Source organism: Orcinus orca, chromosome 19, assembly GCF_937001465.1.
Source record: "Orcinus orca chromosome 19, mOrcOrc1.1, whole genome shotgun sequence".
Taxonomy (NCBI): Eukaryota; Metazoa; Chordata; class Mammalia; order Artiodactyla; family Delphinidae; genus Orcinus; species Orcinus orca.
In genome coordinates this window covers 48,012,438-48,027,015 of record NC_064577.1, presented here as the reverse complement: position 1 = coordinate 48,027,015, position 14,578 = coordinate 48,012,438, and the positions used below count along the sequence as shown (strand labels likewise).

General features: G+C 41.6%; 1 protein-coding gene across 6 annotated transcripts in view; it reads left to right on the top strand.

The window, feature by feature from the left end:
- AATF (apoptosis antagonizing transcription factor) overlaps positions 1 to 14,578 on the top strand; it is a 101,344-nt gene that overhangs the window by 71,750 nt on the left and 15,016 nt on the right. For 5 of the 6 annotated variants that reach the window (XR_007473568.1, XR_007473569.1, XR_007473570.1 and 2 more), the window contains one exon: positions 920 to 991. The exons of the other annotated variant lie outside the window; for it this stretch is intronic. Coding sequence is in view for 2 of the 5 variants with exons in the window: in XM_049702279.1 (XP_049558236.1) it covers positions 920 to 991 (72 nt within the window). In the remaining 3 variants the exon portion in view is untranslated. The remainder of the gene's footprint in view (positions 1 to 919; positions 992 to 14,578) is intronic. 6 annotated transcript variants of the gene reach the window in all.

Here is a 14,578-nt window from a genome sequence, read left to right as displayed (position 1 = left end):
ACTGAAGATCTAAGGATCAGACTTCTTATGTACTCAGTTGCACGTGTCATTTGAAGATGGGTGAGGGGCTTCCCCGGTGGCGCAGTGGTTTCCACCTGCCAATGCAGGGGACACGTGTTCGAGCCCTGCTCCGGGAAGATCCCACATGCCGCGGAGCAACTAAGCCCATGTGCCACGACTACTGAGCCTGCGCTCTAGAGCCCGTGAGCCACAACTACTGAGCCCGTGTGCTGCAACTACTGAAGCCCGTGCGCCTAGAGCCAGCGCTCCGCAACAAGAGAAGCCACTGCAGTGAGAAGCCTGCGAACCGCAGTGAAGAGTAGCCCCCGCTCGCCGCAACTAGAGAAAGCCCGCGTGCAGCAACGAAGACCCAATGCAGCCAAAAAAAAAAAAGGGCGAAATGAAAGACCTGGTGGAGCTAGTGAGTGAAGGTGATTCTAGAAGCCTTTTCTGACTCAGGGAGCTAGTGAGTGATGGTGGTGGTGAGGTGTTCCATTTGAATGTTATGCCACTACCTGTGCTACTGCCAGTAGGTAGCTTTAATGACACTGAAAAATGATTAAGATGTATGTAGAGGAGGGAAGATGAGGTAGTCATCTCATTGTCTTTATCTGGAGTGATGTTTAAGGGCTAGTAGATTGCTCAGGGGCACAGGTCTATCTACTCTTTTATTGGGCGTTGGAGCTCTCTTGAGCTACTGTCATTCACAATGTGCTTTTATCACACTTTTCTCCTGTAGTCTTAAGGAAAAAGTGTTTTTATGGTCATGAGTGGTTCGTGCCTATGAATTGTTCCCTGTTGCACTCTGGAGCCAGGTATACCTGTGATCAGTCTGGAGTTTGTTACCTGGTAGGGTGTATTTCCTTTTCTAGGTTAATAGTTACTAATGTTGCTGCCTGTTTGTTTCCTACTTTATTAGGTTTCACGTCCTTAGCAGGCTTCTGAGCTTCATGGCACCTATTGACCATACCACAATGAATGATGATGCCAGGTGAGTAATAGATTTAATTATATGTCTCAAATGGCTTCGTGACAGCCCGATATTGACCTGTTCTACAGCCTGTCGCCCTCTCCATTTCTTCTTATCAGTGAACCATTTGTCATTGGCATCATAGCAAGGGTCCTCGTCACATCTCTTCACTCCCATCATTACTGTAAGACCAAAACAAAATTCCCGTAAATCTCAGTGCTGCCTCTGGTGGGTTTTTTGTTTGTTTTTGCTGTTTTGTTTTGTTTTTAACTTTAGCCACCTGCCTAGGACATCGGAGCTCTTTTCTAGACAGATGGGTTAGGACAGCACACACACTTGCTTCATGTGTTTGGGGGTTTTATGCATATGTTCTCCTTTTAAAAATGGGTCTAGAGATTGCTCTAGAGATGTGCATTATGTTGTGTTTGTTCAGGCTGCTGTTGAGGTTTTCTTTATTTTGAGTATTTTTACAAAAGAAGTACGTGCTCATTTTACAAAGCTGAAACTAGAAATGTGTGCAGAAGAAAATGTATACGTGTACTCAATTCGGAGATAACCACTTTTTAAAGAATCATTCCTTTTGTATTTATTAGTTGGCATTCTACTACATCATAATATTTTTATAATATTATTTATCTATCCATATTCCTTCTCCTTGATTTATTTAGCATTTATTTATTCATTTATATCAGTATGGATTCATGCTCTCCTATTTTATTCAAGTTAATTATGATCTGTTACTGTCATTATTTATTTTGATTTAAAATTATCTCAGGTTAACAGAAGCCCCTTCAAGCTGGCTTGCATCTTTTTGAGATGTCCCCAATTATTCCTTGAGCGCTTCCTTACTTTCCACCACAGCTAGGTGTTCTAGGCTCATCTTATATTTTCTCTGTTCCAGCCCTGGAGTCAGTCTTTCTCCAGGGAGTTCTCACTCTTTTTAGTGAACTGTGGTTTTTAGAACCTAAGGTCTGGGTGCTGGGGTGCTCATTGTTCTGGGTGTCATTGTTCATAGGCTCTCTCAGCGTATAGAGGTTGGAAATGTGTGTATATACACATACCCATACATAGGAGACAACTACTTTTAGTATCTCAGAATATTTCCTTTCAGTCTTTGAGTCCCCTTTTAGTATGTTCTTGTTTTTATTTTTATATAATTAAAATTATATTCAACAATATAGAATTATATTCTGTATTGTGATTTTTTCTTTAAATATTTTGTATACTGTGACCATTTCATGTCATTAAAATTATTCAAAAATTTAAGTGACTGTGTAATATTTTTATAATATTACCTATTGAGCCATTCACTAATTGTTGGAAATTTAAATTGTTTTTAATTATCATTGTTGTAATGCTGTGATAGACACTTTAAAACATAAGTCTTCACCAAGTGAAATTATTGGTCATAATGTAGGCACATGTGGGTTTTGCCAGCTTTATCCCTCAAGCTACATTCAACCTTTTTATTTGAGAGTATTTAGTTTGCTAATAAACCCCATCAGATTTCCCCCCTTGCTTGAAAAGTAGTAGATGTGCAAGTTTAGTTGAACACGATGATTATCAATTTTTTGTTTGCATTTGTTCAGTGCTTTGAGTACAAAACAGCTTACGGGTGGCTCTGAGTCCATTTATACGCACATCTTTGTGACTTCCTGCACTCTCCTGTGCTTTGCAAATGAATGCCTTTGTCTGGCTGGGTTTTGTTTGTTTGTTTTTCCATTTATTTCTGGGTCTGATCTGTTTTTAAAAATAATAGAGTGAGGGACTTCCCTGGTGGTGCAGTGGTTAAGAATCCGCCTGCCAATGCAGGGGACACAGGTTCAGAGCCCTGGTCCAGGAAGATCCTACATGCCACAGAGCAACTAAACCCGTGCACCACAGCTACTGAGCCTGTGCTCTAGAGCCCAAGAGCCACAACTGCTGAGTCCCCGCTCCACAACTACTGAAGCCTGTGGGTCCTAGAGCCCATGCACCGCAACTACTGAGCCCACACGCCGCAACTACTGAGCCCACGTGCCACAACTACTGAAGCCCATGCCCTCTAGGGCCCACATGCCGCAACTACTGAGCCCGCATACTGCAACTACTGAGGCCTGTGCGCCTAGAGCACATGCTCCGCAACAAGAGAAGCCACCGAGAAGCCACCACAACGAGAGGCCCGTGCACCGCAACGAAGAGTAGCCCCCGCTTGCCGCAACTAGAGAAAGCCCGTGCAGCAACGAAGACCCAGCGCAGCCAATAAATAAGTAAATAAGTATATAAATAAAAACAAGAGAAAAAACAAATTAAAAAAATAATAGAGTAAAATGAATGCTTCTTAGGTTCTCTGTCAGGATGACATGAAAAAATTACTTCAATAGAAAAGGAAAACTAGGCACTTAAAAACTAAAATCCATTAAGGTAACATTATTATCCCAGGCATAAAGTGAAATCTAGTTTAAGTATTGGTGGCATCTTTTGAATATAGTACTACTAGATCATTTAGAAATCGATTGTCATTCCTAGCTGGGATTTTTCTTGAATCACCTGATACCCCCGGACACTTAGTTTCCCAGAATCTTGTTTATTCACTCATAGTTTTTAAGGATATGCTAGACATAAAGTTTATTTGAAAACGACTTTATTATTTAGGATTATGTTGGGCTTGGTCTGCAAGAAACATAAAATATGACTACAGAGGTATAAGCAAATGGGAGTTTATTTTTCTAACAGAATATTCCTAGGGGTGGCAGGTAATTACTGGCAATGGCTTTTCCCTTCTCAGTAGTATTAAGGCCAACATACCTTGGTCTTCCCCCTGTGGTTGCAAGGTGGTTGCTGCAGCTTTAGCCATCAAGTATGCATTCCAGGCAGGAAGAAGAGGAAAGGAGTGGTGTCAGCCATACTGATTTTCTTTTATCAGAATGCCCTCCAAAAACAACTTCTCATATCTCATTGGTCATAACTCTGTTATGTTGCCACTTTAGGTAGAGCAGGCAAGGGAGGAGGGGTTGGGAATGTGTTTGCTGGGTAACTGTGTGGCATTTGGTGTTAGTGGGGGAAAAAGCTATCCCTTGTAGACGCTGCTAATTATCAGCATTGTTCTCCCGCTGGTTTAGCCACTTTGTAACAAGGAATTTAATAAGAGTGTTACAGCTGGAGAACTGAGCATTTGTTTTTACCACATACGCTCCCTTTGCATTGTGTTTCTTAAGGACACAGAGGCAGACATCCACGTTACTGCTTGTGCTCCAGAGTCTGAATAGGCCAGACTAACTATAGACAGAGTAAGTGAGTATTAGCTCTTTCTGCTTCTGGTATCAAATATTCCAGGGCCCATAGGTAGTGTTAGGTAGTATCTTTTTTTTTAAACTATATCTTAAGAAGGAGCCCGGCATAGCTTGGCCTGTTTTGTTTTTTGTTTAGGTAATTCCGTAACTGGGAATAATCTAGCACTGTTCTATTTGGTTTCTCACTTTGCACGCCACAAAATTTGAGGAATGGGAAACTTTCATTTCAGCATCAGTGCATACTATTGATACTTTTCTCCAAGTGAATAGTTCTGGTTTTGATAAGTTACAGATATATCATTCTTTTTTTTTTTTTTTTAAACAATGATATAGATTTATTGAAGGTAAACTTCTGGGAAAATTCAACCCATTTTTATAGTTGTATCTATGGTAGAGTAGAACAAAGTTACAGATATGTCATTCTTGGTGTGCATGTATGAATAGAGAATTCTTTATGATTTTGAAGTAGAGAAAGGCTTTGTAAGCATGACACGAAGGCCAGAAGCCACGGGGAAAGTACTAGTAGCTATGACTACATAAGAGTCACAGTGAAAAAGATACAAAAACAAAGTTATAAGTAAATGACAAACTGGGAAGAAAAAGTTCAATGTAACATTACTGTGTAAGAATGCTATGGAAAGAGTTTTTACAGATCTCTAATATCCCAATAAAAATAATGGGTAAAGCGTGTCAACAAGCAAACTTAGAGATCGTAAAAGAAAAATCGCAAATGGCCAAAAAATATAAAGACTGTCAATCTCGTTAATCAAATAAATGGATATTAAAATAATGAGATTTCATTTTTTTCTTATTAAATTGGAAAACATTAAAAGAGTGATAATCACTGATGTCGATGGTGTGAGGAAACAGACGCTTTCATTTACTGTTGTTAGGAATGTAAATGGCAAAATCATTTTGGAGGGCTATTTGGCAACGTTTTTCAAAATTTTAAATGTAAATGTATCTGTTGACCCAGAGAAATCTCACTTCTAGGAATTGACCTACGGAGACCTAAGGAAATAGCAAGTTAGCAAATATTTTTGTATCAAGGATCTTTATTGCAACATTGTTTATAATGGGGAAAAATAAGAAACAATCCAAATGACCATCAATAGGGAACTAGTTAAAATAAAATCACAGAAAATCATTCATTGAAGTTATAAGCAACTGTTAAAGGAGAAAGTGGAGCTGTACGTATTAACATAATGTTTAATGTAATAAGTAGGCTACAGAATACTATATCATAATCTTACTTTTGAGTAAATAAACGTGTACGATTGAAGAAAAAGTGGTGCCTTACAAAAAAATATACTGTCATGGCAATATCTCCAGGTTATTTTGTTAACTAGAAAAAGAAACATCCATTTATGTAATATCCATTTATGTTTAAAAATAAATATTAAACAGCTGTGTATGTATACATATGTATGGATATGTTACACATCAATAATATTTAAAATGTTTACCTACAGGGAAGGGACTGGGAGGAGGAAGGGGCAAAGGGAGATTTCCACCTTTTTTTGTTTCTCATACTTCTATTTTGCTCTAATTTCCTGCCATGAGGATGCATTCATATTAAGTGTCACTAAAAAAAATAAGAAGCTCTGAAACAGTGTACACCAAACTCTTCACATGTTTATTGCTGGGCAGGGTGGAGTAGAAGACACATTTTATTTTCTAGTCTATTATTTCTGTAGTATTTGATTTTTTTTTTTACAATAAACTTGTATTGCTTTTTATCAACAGAATAGGACATGTTCATTTTGAAAATTATATCTATAATATAAAGAGGAGGTGGGAAGGTCCTGATTTTCTCTATTGAAGTATTACATAAATGAAAGAGCTTCTTTCCCTTAAGGCTTCTGCCCTGTGAGCCATTTGGATAAAACCGGCTTTTGAATACCCAAGTAGCTTCTGTCCCAGCCCACCCCTCCCCTTTTTTAATCATAGTGAAAAATTACATAACAAAATTTCCAGCCCTTTTTTTTTTTTTGCGGTACGTGGGCCTCTCACTGCTGTGGCCTCTCCCGTTGCGGAGCACAGGCTCCGGACGCACAGGCTCAGCAGCCATGACTCACGGGCCAAGCCGCTCTGCGGCATGTGGGATCTTCCCGGACGGGGCACGAACCTGTGTCCCCTGCATCAGCAGGCGGACTCTCAACCACTGCGCCACCAGGGAAGCCCCTCCAGCCCTTTTGATTTCTTATTCTCAGAGGCCACTCTACCTGTGGTTCCTAACACACCCAGGTCTGGAGAGAGAAGCCCTTCTCTTTCTGTGTCTTGGGTCCAATTTGTTGTTCCACGCATGTGCCTAAGTTGGATTAATACCCAGTATTAATAAAGAGAGGAGAAGGGGGGAATCCCAGTATGGTTACTCATCCTTGAATCTCCCATGTCCATTGTCCAGTTTGAGCTCAAATTTGGACTTGGTCAAATTGAATTGAGACTAGAAGATAGCTCTCATTAAGGGAGAGAGAGCAGAGGTCTTTAACACAGGGTATTAAAATACCCTTAGTGGTTGAAGAAGTACTATCTGTAAAAGGATCTTTAGCAAGGTAGTGGCATCTTCATATTTCTGCTGATACATATTCTTTTCTCATGCTAGGAAATTTTCTCTTCAAGCAATCTATGTTTTAAAAAGTCTTTTTTTTTTTTTTTTTTTTTTTTTTTTTTTTTTTTTTTTTTTTGCGGTACGTGGGCCTCTCACTGTTGTGGCCTCTCGCGTTGCAGAGCACAGGCTTAGCGGCCATGGCTCACGGGCCCAGCTGCTCCGCGGCATATGGGATCTTCCCAGAGCGGGGCACGAACCCGCGTCCCCTACAACGGCAGGCGGACTCTCAACCACTGCACCACCAGGGAAGCCCCTAAAAAGTCTTTTTAAATGCAGAGTAGCCCAGTTTGCTCCTGTATTACCAGATTTCCCTTTGGGGCGTCTCTAGGTAAGCTTTGCATACGGATTTAAATGCCTTTACAGGCCCTCAGGTTTCCTTTGCTAGTGAAAGTCTCATGTGACCCCTGACACTTCTGCTGGTCTGGTATTAGGAGGTAGGCAGGTGGTTTCTGTTGCAGGCCTGATGAACACTCCCAGTACTGGGAGGAGAGGGGTTGGTGGTATGGTGGTTAGCATAGCTGCCTTTCAGTACTGGGAGGAAAGAAAAGAAATTCAACTTTGCCCCTGTATCATGTGTTGCTTGCGAGAGAGGGGTTACCACGAGTCTACAAAGGATTGCTGGCTTTGCTGGACCCTCAGGTACTCTTGGCACGGGGCAGCACATCTCCCAGAGCAGCTCCTGTTTGCCCTTCAGAGTCATCTGTGCGAAGAGGGCAGAAGTGTCATGTGATGCTGTAGAGGCAGAGTTATCAGTGGGCTGAGGAGGACAAAGGGCTTGATGTCTCATTGGCAGAGAATCCCTCTAAGCATATTGTCACCACTGAGAACAGGTCAGTGTGTTACTTGCATGATTTACAGGATTGCTGTTCACTTCTCTGACTATTGAAGTTATTCTAAGCTTACCAAGGACATTTTAGAAGCAGAGCTCACTTTACATGGTGTGAAAGCCCTGGAGTGCTGTTAGACTAGAGGGAGGGTGAAGTGAAAATTCAGGTGATCTTTTATTATGGTTCTAACAAAATGAATTTGTCGGTTGTGGAAATAATCATCTGGGGTTTTGCCTGTGTTTTTGAAAGACCCTCTGAGGCAGACTTTTAAAGAAGTTCGTTCTTTTTCGTTTGCTGGGTAGATGTAGGTCAGATAATAAAATGCTAGTGTGACAAGTAGGAGAAGTAAATTCTGAGTAAGACTCTGAGACAGGTCGAGATGTGTTCCTCAAAACTGGCCACCACCCCAGATTTGGGATGGGGAATGCTTACTCTGTCAGCGTGGGTTTTGTTGTCAGCACAGAACAGGTCTAAGTGGCAGCAGTCAGCCTGGTGCCTAAGAAAATTGGTGTTTGCCTTGCATTTACCACTGCTTCAGAGAGCATTTATTAGATAAACCCAGTTCTGGTACTGTTCATTGAAAGGGTAGGTTATTGTATTTTCCTAAGAAGCTTTTTTTCTTATTACAAAAATGATAGCAATATCAACATTTTGTAGGTACTCCATTCCTTTGCAAAGAACTTAAATTCTCAGTAGGAAGAGCAAAAATTTTCATTTTAACCCCCACTCTCTGCCCCCAGATAAAAAACCACTTTCCCCTCTCCTTTTATAAAGCTACTGGCTTTAGAAAGAACAAGGAGAGAATCCTTTAATGATAACTGCTAAGCACCAAATACATTATTGTTTTACATCTGGAGTTTTAGAAATGTACAAATGTAATCCAGCCTTGTAAAGTGCTTTGTCAACATCACTGCCACGTTGTTCTTGAAGTGCCGCGGTATAATAGAATTTGTACAGGCAATTTATCTTCCGCGTGCCATTTTTGTGTGTGGGTCTGTACCCTAAGTATGGGCACATTCTACCACTCTCCTGATGGTGTTCTGTTCTCCCTAATTGGTAATCCAGAGGTTACTTAGACCATTTTTGATTCCCCGTTACCTACTTTACCGCCCCCCCCACACACACCCTTTTTTATTAGCCATAATGCACTGAATCGTGGTGAAATATTCTGAGGAAGTTTGCTCAGCATTTGAGAGCACATCAGCTAATAACCCCAGAAATACCCTCCACAGAGCATTTTTCGTTGGTTAAAAACTTGAGAGCAAGAATGGTTAAGATATAGATGTTTTCTCTGAGGCTTCTTATCGCCTAAAAAGACACAGGTTGTTCTGACAGGTGAAACAAGCCTGAGCAAATATGCAACATTGATCTAATCAGCAGGAAAGAGCTGGAAACTTGCACTGGCGCTGTCTTTCCCCAGCGTCATTAAAGGCTCCCATTACTCTTTTATTAGAGGTTCCCTCTCTTCCTTATCAGATTACAGAATGAACATAACTCATGGCAGTGATTTGATCTCTTGTTAAAGAGGATTACAGCTTTGCATTAACTCGGATTGACACAGTTTATAATTTGCTTGTTGATGCTCGGGACGGCGGCATCACACGTTTGACCCCCCAGCAGTGCTGAAGGGAGAGGACCCCATATATCATCATTAAAGATGGCGTCCAGCATGGAGCGAGGGGACCTGGGGCCTTCCTCCTCCAGAAACGTCAGAAAGGACAAAGAGAACGTTCTCAAATTCAAACCTGACACTTGGGCCAGAGTTTTAAAATTTGACTGCAAAGAAAGCACTGCTCTCGTTTCTTCCATATTTCCGGGTTCGCTGGTTTGCAGTCCTCACACAGTTCTGAAGAATTTGCATTCTCAAATTCAAGGCTTGGTTCCAAGCAGGTTGTAGAGAGAGAAAAGCACATTTTCTAGAAAGAGATTGTAGATGCTGAACAGATAAATCTTTCCTCAGAATAGGGTTTCTTAACTATAGTGCTCATTTCTGCAGGCAAATTCCCATCATTTCTTCAAAAGATTGTGAATCTTATTCTCCCAAAGGGATAGTTCACATTCATTAAAGTGAGTGTAAATGTTTCTCTTAAGGAATTATTATTTTTAAGTTTTTGTATTCTATTATTATTGTCTTTTAAAATGTAATATCTTGTACTGTATTAGTCACAGTGAAGTAACTTGCAAGGAGGTAGGCAGCAGCTAATGTTTTTCACCTGAATTTAGATTAGTTGTCCATTCATATTATGAATACATTTCCCACAGTGCTCACTGAGCCACCTGAGCAGCTTGGGTTGCTAAGATGTGCAGATCATCTCAGTTTTTGTGTTCATCCTTTGCTCTGATTTATCCACCCTAAGTCTGCCACCCTATTTCTGATTGACAGTGAAGTGGCATGGAATGATAACTTCATATTCCACTTATTATTTTTTTTTATTTATTTATTTTTGCGGTACGCGGGCCCCTCACTGTTGTGGCCTCTCCCGCTGCGGAGCACAGCCTCCAGACGCGCAGGCTTAGCAACCATGGCTCACGGGCCCAGCCGCTCCGCAGCATGTGGGATCTTCCCGGACCGGGGCACGAACCCGTGTCCCCTGCATCGGCAGGCGGACTCTCAACCGCTGCACCACCAGGGAAGCCCTATTATTATTTTTTTGGATCTCAGTTCCTTGACCAGGGATTGAACTCGGGCCACAGCAGTGAAAGCCCAGAATCCTGACTACTAAGCCACCAGGGAACTCCCTCAGATTCCACTTACTGAACGTTTACTGTACGTCAGACACTGTTCTAAACTCTTCATATGTATTTTCATTCGGTCCTATGAGAAACCACTAAAGTGGTTGACATTATCTGTGTTCTATGATAAGAATACTGAGGCAGAGAGCAATTGAGTAATTTGCCCAAGACAAACAGCAAGTTTGTAGGGGAGCTGGTTTATGCATCTGGGAGTGTGGCTTCTGGCCCCTGCCCCTGTTTTCAAGAAATCAGCAAGCTTATTTATTTTATTTATTTTTGGCTGTGTTGAGTCTTCGTCGCTGCGCGCGGGCTTTCTCTAGTTGTGCTGAGCGGGAGCTACTCTTTGTTGCGGTGCGCGGGCTTCTCATTGTGGTGGCTTCTCTTGTTGCGGAGCACGGGCTCTAGGCTCGCAGGCTTCAGTAGTTGTGGCTCGCGGGCTCAGTAGTTGTGGCTCGCGGGCTCTAGAGCGCAGGCTTTGTAATTGTGGAGCACGGGGCTAGTGTGAATCACTGAATTTCCAGGCCTGCTCTTATGGTTACACCATTCTTTGATTCCAAAGACCCTAAACCTCATAATTAGCTTTGAAACCTGGTCCAGTGTATTCAGTCCATTTGCTCTTGACAGTTCTCTTTCTTCCGGGTTCAGGTGCCTGTCACCTTCTTTCCTTAGAGACTACATTTTTCCCGTATAATAGAAACAAAAGGGACTTCCCCGGCAGTCCAGGGGTTAAGACTTCGCCTTCCAGTGCAGGGGATGCGGGTTCGATCCTTGGTCGGGGAGCTAAGATCCCACATTACCTCAAGGCCAAAAAACCAAAGCATAAATCAGAAGCAATATTGTAACAAATTCGATAAAGACTTTAAAATGGTCCACATCAAAAAAAAGAAAAAAAAAATCTTGGGCTTCCCTGGTGGCGCAGTGGTTAAGAATCCACCTGCCAATGCAGGGGACATGGGTTCGAGCCCTGGTCCGGGAAGATCCCACATACTGCAGAGCAACTAAGCTCGTGCACCACAACTACTGAGCCTGCGCTCTAGAGCCCGCAAGCCACAACTACTGAGCCCATGCTCCTAGAGTCCGTACTCAGCAACAACAGAAGCCACCGCAATGAGAAGCCTACACATCACAACGAAGAGAGTAGCCCGTGCTCTCCGCGACTAGAGAAAGCCCGTGTGCAGCAACAAAGACCCAATACAGCGAAAAATGAATAAATAAATAAATTTATTTTAAAAAAATCTTAAAAACAAAAACAACATTCTTATGGAAGAAAATTTGGAAAATACTGAAAGCACAAAGGAAATTCATGTTATCTGCTACTGGGAATTGAATATTATTACTACTACTAATATATTTTCTTACAGAACTTTTTATGTGTATATTTTTTAAAGATATATTCATATATGTTTGAATCCCTTTTTCCAGTTAACTTTATATTATAAGCATTTTAATACCATTAAATATTTTAAAGACATCTTAATGACCTTATAATATTCAGTTATGGAATATTTATTCTTGGACGTTTAGGTTATTTCTGATTGTTTTTATTTCTCTTTAAGGAATGCTGCAGTGAACATATTTGTATAGAAATCCATGTTTTAGGTTTTGCTTGTATCTTTAGAATAGGTTCTAAGGAGTAGAAGGGTAATCCTGGGTCAAAGGCAAAAACTTAAAAAAAAATTTTTTTTTAATTGCAGTATAGTTGTTTTACAATGTCGTGTTAGTTTCTGGTGTATAGCAAAGTGATTCAGTTATATATGTACTTTCAGTGGTTCGTGATAGGTTGTACTGATTTACATCCCCCCTCCCCCACCTGAGGCTCATGTCATTTACCTTTGCTGATATGGAGAGTTCAATAACAGTGACCCTTTACTGAGGCCCTACAGTGTGCTAGGCACTGGGCTAAGCATCTAATGTTTATTTTCGCATTTAATCATAGCCTTGAAAAGTCTGTATATTTATTAATCATTTGTATTGCTGTTTTTATCCTTTGTTCCATTTTTTCTTTGGGTTTAATTTTTCTTTGCAGTTTGTGTGAATTCTACATATTATGATTATATACCATATTTCCTGTTTTTTGTAGCTCTCCCCGTTTGCTCACCTGTTGGTATTAACGATCTTTATTGGTCAAATGTAAGTTTTACTTTTTATGTGATCTAATATATAACACCTGTTTCTTAGGAGTGTTTTTCATTGCTTTTATGTTTAGGCACTCCCTCCTGGATCCCAGGATGAGCTGTACGCTGATACTTTCTCCTGCTTTTTTCTGATTTCTTACTTTTGGTCTGCTTGGCACTTTATTTTCGTATATCATTCAGTGATCTCTACTCTCCAGTCCTACGGCTTCTCTGTGAGCCCAGATTTTTTTTCTTCCCACGTAGACTGTTAACACCAACAGCCTTTTGACCCCCCCCCTCCCCGTGTGATTTAATTAGTTCTGTGCATCATTGCCAGATTGCACCTTCCTAAAATACCACTTAGGAAATGCTATTCCTTGTCGCCTACAGCGTAAAAGCCATACTCGAACCTGCCACTCAAGGCCTGCAGTGATTTGTCACCCTGCTACCTTTCTCTCCTCATCACCTGGTTTGGTGTGTACTTTCTTTGTGCTGTCCTGCCGGCCCCTGAGGTCCCAGGACACACTCCCTCCTCCTCCCGCTTGTGTCTCTTAATTCTGCTCATGGGAACTGGAGCATCTCCTCACCCCTGCCCTGTCTGCATCCTTTCCTGTTGCAGGGTTTGTAGTCCTTGGTACACATCAGCCTTTTCAGAGAGCCTTTAATGGTTCCCTACCCCCGACTGAGGTGTGGTTCTTTTGTCCTTGAACCCCCTTTTTTTTTTTTTTTTTTTTGCGGTACACAGGCCTCTCACTGTTGTGGCCTCTCCTGTTGCGGAGCACAGGCTTCAGATGCGCAGGCTCAGCGGCCATGGCTCACGGGCCCAGCCGCTCCGTAGCATGTGGGGTCTTCCCGGACCGGGGCACGAACCCGTGTCCCCTGCATCGGCAGGCGGACTCTCAACCACTGCGCCACCAGGGAACCCCTGTTTATTTGTTACTCTCTAACAGTACTTATTACGGTTCACAAAAACGCTTATTCGGGTTTTTTTTTTTTTTTTTTTTTTTTTTTTGCGGTACGCGGGCCTCTCACTGTTGTGGTGGCCTCTCCCGTTGCGGAGCACAGGCTCCGGACGCGCAGGCTCAGCGGCCATGGCTCACGAGCCCAGCCGCTCCGCGGCATGTGGGATCCTCCCAGACCGGGGCACGAACCCGTGTCCCCTGCTTCGGCAGGCGGACTCTCAACCACTGCGCCACCAGGGAAGCCCTCGGGTTTTTTTCTTGCTAAGAACGCTTCATTTATATGTCAGAGTACAATAGTATGCGTATGTTTACTATAATCCTGTGTTTGGTATTATCGAGTTAGATGACTTGGAGGGATTTTAGTAAAAATGTATGGTATTATACTCATACATTTGCAGTAATATATTTTGATTCCAATTGAATCCTGCCTTACTTACTGTATAGCATTTTTGTAGCAGAAGTTTTATTTGCAAAACAATTTAAGTCTTTTCCCAGTTGATGTCAGCCTTCTCTGGGCTAGAGAACCGACTCGGGATCCTTGAGCACCTGTTCTGCCCCAGCTCACAGACAATGTGACCTTGAAGAAATCTTGTCTCTGGGCCTTGGTTTCCTTCTTTATAAAGTGAAAATAGTTCTTCTTGCTCATTAGATTCTTGAGAATGAAATGTTCTTTGTAATTTTTTTGTTTCTGAGAAGGACTGTTTTAATGATATCTGTACAAATAGGTAAATAAACAAAATTTACATTTTCCCATGTGTACATATTATGTCATTGTCCCTTTGCCTGCAACGCAGACATACCCATTTCTGTGCAAACCTGAGAAGAGTTGGCTGTAGGTCTCCTGTCTGAAGTGCCTTTAAAGGCCTTCAGCTTATGAGTCTGTTGCTTGTAAGCAATTTGCTGGTAAGATTATTTTTGCAAACAATTCCTATAAGATGAATGAACAAAGGCTTCTTGCCTCTTTTACTAAAATCTCTCCAAGTCATCTAACTCTAATATACAGATCTTCATCGATTTACAGTGGGGTTACATCTCGATAAACCCATTGCAGGTTGAAAATAACGTAAGTCGAAAATGCATTAAATACAC